This window comes from Mus caroli, chromosome 16, assembly GCF_900094665.2.
Source record: "Mus caroli chromosome 16, CAROLI_EIJ_v1.1, whole genome shotgun sequence".
NCBI classification, from domain to species: Eukaryota; Metazoa; Chordata; class Mammalia; order Rodentia; family Muridae; genus Mus; species Mus caroli.
The window spans coordinates 90962793-90966640 of record NC_034585.1 but is presented as its reverse complement, the minus strand read 5'-3'; the positions used below and the strand labels follow the sequence as shown (position 1 = coordinate 90966640).

The 3848-nt window shown below is 51.6% G+C and overlaps 1 protein-coding gene across 3 annotated transcripts in view; it reads right to left on the bottom strand.

The window, feature by feature from the left end:
• Igsf5 (immunoglobulin superfamily member 5) overlaps positions 1-2834 on the bottom strand; it is a 51997-nt gene extending 49163 nt beyond the window's left edge. Inside the window, exons 1-2 of one of the 3 annotated variants that reach the window (XM_029470362.1) lie at positions 2577-2834; positions 276-353 (exon numbers count right to left, since the gene is read on the bottom strand). In XM_029470362.1, the coding sequence (XP_029326222.1) occupies positions 276-333 (58 nt within the window). In that variant the 5' untranslated portion in view covers positions 334-353; positions 2577-2834. The remainder of the gene's footprint in view (positions 1-275; positions 354-2576) is intronic. The other 2 variants (XM_021185454.2, XM_021185455.2) reach the window with 2 other exon arrangements.
• Positions 2835-3848: the final 1014 nt, after the last annotated feature.

The window sequence follows — 3848 nt, the reverse complement described above, 5'->3', positions numbered from 1 at the left end:
CACCTGGAGGGAGTGCCTGAGGAGGACCACCTGGAGGGAGTGCCTGAGGAGGACCACCTGGAGGGAGTGCCTGAGGAGGACCACCTGGAGGGAGTACCTGAGGAGGACCACCTGGAGGGAGTGCTTGAGGAGGACCACCTGGAGGGAGTGCCTGAGGAGGACCACCTGGAGGGAGTGCCTGAGGAGGACCACCTCTAGCCTGCCCTGCTGCATCATCTGCACATCCTGCCTTGCTTCTGAAGTTTGTAAACAGCCTGCCTACCTACTGTACCTACCTGTCAGCTGAGCCAGGATGACCAGCACAGCCAGGACATCTCTCCAGCTGCCCTCCATCTCAGCATGATCTTCCTTACCTAAAAGAAGAAGGGAGCAGTGATGTTTAGAGCCAAGAGGATCTACTGTGCAGCTCACACCCTCTGGATCCTTCTGTGGCATCACGTCCTAGGCAGAGCAGTGCTCTCTCAGAGTATGCATTTTGGGGCCATCACAAAGGAAAACTGTGCCTGACCCTGCGCTTACACAGACCCCTGGGAACTCTGATGCAGCTCACCTCAGAGAATCCCTGAGGGACATGACCTGGCCTTGAGCCTCGTGGTGCTCAAGCCTGAGACTCATTCCCAGGTACCCCAGCTCAGGAAAAGGGAAGACAGTGAGGCTTCATCATTTGTCTCTCTGATGCCTTGCAACCCTCAGCATGCACACTGAACACTAACAACGCACATTCCCTACTTTAGAACACGGTCCCACTGTGGACCTGAAGCACTCAACAGAACTGGAGAGCATGCCTCCTCCATGGGGTCTCCTGGCAACCAAGATGCTGCTGAAGTCACAGCCTTCTGAGACTGAACCCTGAGCCCATATCCAATCTCACAAAGTGGCAAATAAATCATTTGCTAATTTTCAAGCTCAATTAACAAAGGTCCGCAAGGAAATTGCTCCATCAGTCACCTGGAATGCCCGGGTCAGCAGGATAGGAAGGGAAATTGAGCTGCCCACTTCTGAAAGCCATACTCCGTTTGTTGTGGGGTTTGTTTTGGTTATTTTGTTTCAGTTTTGTTTTGAGATAGGATCTTGTGTAGCCTAGGCTGGACTGAAAGACCCTTTGGAGCAGAGGCTTGCCTGAAGCTCCTCGCCCTCCTGCTCCTCATGTCCCAAGTGCTGTGATTACCCTAACCCTAACCCTAACCCTAACCCTAACCCTGATTACAGGTGCATGCTGCCATTCCCAGCCTGAATAATGCCTATTTTACGGAGAGCCACTCACCACTATCGAAACTACAGTGAGGGATGGGCAAAGGTCATGAGGGCAAAGGCCATGAGGAAATGTTTCAACACTGATAGATGAGCTGGAACAGCTACAGCAAAAGGGCACATTCTTTAATCCAGGAAGAACTCCCTTTGGGAGCTTTCTGCCTGACACCTTCACATCACTCTGTCTGTTCCATAGACCAGCTGTCCCAGCTGCCCCACAGTTGTCTCAGGCTAGAAGCAGAATCCAGAAGCCAGCTGTGAGACCACTGCCACAGAAGGTGATACACATGGACACAGCCTCTGAGAGTGTGTGCTGCCGCGGTTGACAATGTCAAAAGGGGGACAGTTACACTGTAGACAAAAGTCACACATGTAACTTCAATTAAGTAGGGACCTAGGTCAGAAATCCTTAGATAATAATACCTCTGTGGGGGGTTGACCCAAACCTGAAACTCAACTTCTCATTCATTTTGCTTCGGAAAGCTTTGAATAACCTACTTTATGTTGAAAAACTGTCATCATTCCAAAAATATAAGTCTTATTAAGTTGTGCTAATCTCCTACCCACTCCTCACTGGCCTGACAAGGGGGAAAAAAAAAACACTCAGAAAATCTGACTTGTCTCCCCTGTAGATTGACAGAGAGACCATGAATCTGCTGCCTCATAACCCCTCGTTTCTGAGCTGCTCAAAATATTTTATACTGAGACTTCCAAAGGGTCTGAATATGCTGTTTCAGGGAAGCAGGGACCAAGGGCTTCTTTGGGACAGTAGGATTGGCTGGAGTTCCACTGAGCAAGGGGCTTCCTCCAGTCCCAGCGTTTCCGCGACACTTTGGAACCCGAAACTCCGTGCACCTGCGTTCAGAACTGCTTCCTCACCGTGGTGTCCCTCTTCCCTGGGGTCTTTTCCCTCACCAGGGTCCCGACTCCTCACTCTCCTGTAATCTGCCCTCTCAGAATCCCCAGTGGCAATAGAACAGTGTGCTCCCCATCAGGGGAGAGGGCGTTTACAAGTTTGTCTAAGGAATGAGGAGACCGCTTTCCCAGCTTCTGGATCCTGAGACCCTCCCCTGAATTCCAGCAGAGCCCTAGCATAACCCCAGAACAGCTCTGTGCAAGACGGGCACTCCATCACAAATTGCTGGGATTTTTAAACCCTGAGAGCACCCTTCCTGTTTAATTTTCAACCCAGTGGAAGCTGAAAGGCAAACACTGTGTATTTTTGTGGAGAGCCTACCAAGTACCCAGAGAGCCCGGAGGAGAAACCCACCGGGCTAACGAACACCCCTTACAGGAGAGCCTCACAGTGGCGTTGCCTCCCTTACCTCAGGCAGGTAAATCTCTGTATCTCGTTCACACAGGGCTTCCTGGCTTCTGGCTGCTCTCTATAGAAATACAGGAACACTTCTGACTGGACACTCCTCACCCAGGAACAGGAAGTTCCTTGCCAAGTGGCCCTATCCAGTCAGTGCCCAGGCTATAAACCAGGAGGTGCAGACAGGTGTAAGCGCCCCTAGCTGCGGTGACTTTCCTTCTTAACCATTACCCGGTCCAAACACAGGAAGTCCAGGCTCAGGCTAAGAAACAGAGGCGGAGCTTCCACTCTTCCTCCGCCGGGCCTTTTTCCAGTCCTTAAGGGTCAAGGCTGCCCAAATCCTGGTTCAATCACCCTTCGCCACCAGCCAGAGTCTGACCGGCTCAGTCAGCCCCAAAGACTGTGCCAAAATACCTTGGCCTGGCCATCCACCTGCCTCTAGCAGAGGCCCAAGGCCTGGTGAAACCGGTTCCCTCTCCTGCAAGCCAACAGGACAGCCTTCAAGATAAGTGAGCTGGGCTTGACAGCCCAGCCCGCATGGGCGAGAGCTGAAGTTCCTAGAGGAAAAGCATGAAGACTGCAGATTGATTGGCTGAATAGAAATCCCTGATCGTGGGGAGTTGGAATGTTGTAGATCAAGTGCCAACTTATCATGGGCTACCTTTAGTCGCCTTCGTAGCCATTTATCACCCACCTCTGTGTCTGTAACATCCTTTTGGCTTATCAATGAAAACTTTTGGATTGTTAACTTAGCCGACCGTTGCTTCCACCAAACTAAGACCTAAGAATGTTGTCAGATAGGGCCTGAAACCTGTAACTCGGACTTTTCAGTGTCACAGGAAAGTGCCTACCCGACATCCCCAACAACGTGTCTGATTCATGACTGTTCTTTGTTCTGTGATTGAAAGTCCACCATGGAACCCGTCTTTCAGGGGAAACTGAATCTGGTTTCCCTGGCCGGCGTCATGCACATTTGTCTCAGGATAAACTATCCCTTCCTCCCTTTGCAACTAGATAGAGATCCTTTTGTCTGCGGATCTCATTTCCCTGCAGAGCGTTTGTAACACCTCCCCGCAGGCGTCTCAGCAGCACCAGGAGGAAGGAGCCTGGATAGAGGTCCCCTCCTGCCAGCCCCTAGAAGTCCAAGTGTGCAGTGTGAACCCCACTCCTGCCAGTCCCCAGGGAACTGAACACGGACTGAGCACGGTCTATGCTCAGTCTTCCAGGGAACTGAACTGGACTCCTTCCTGGAAGACTGAGCATGGACCTTGACCTCCTCCTT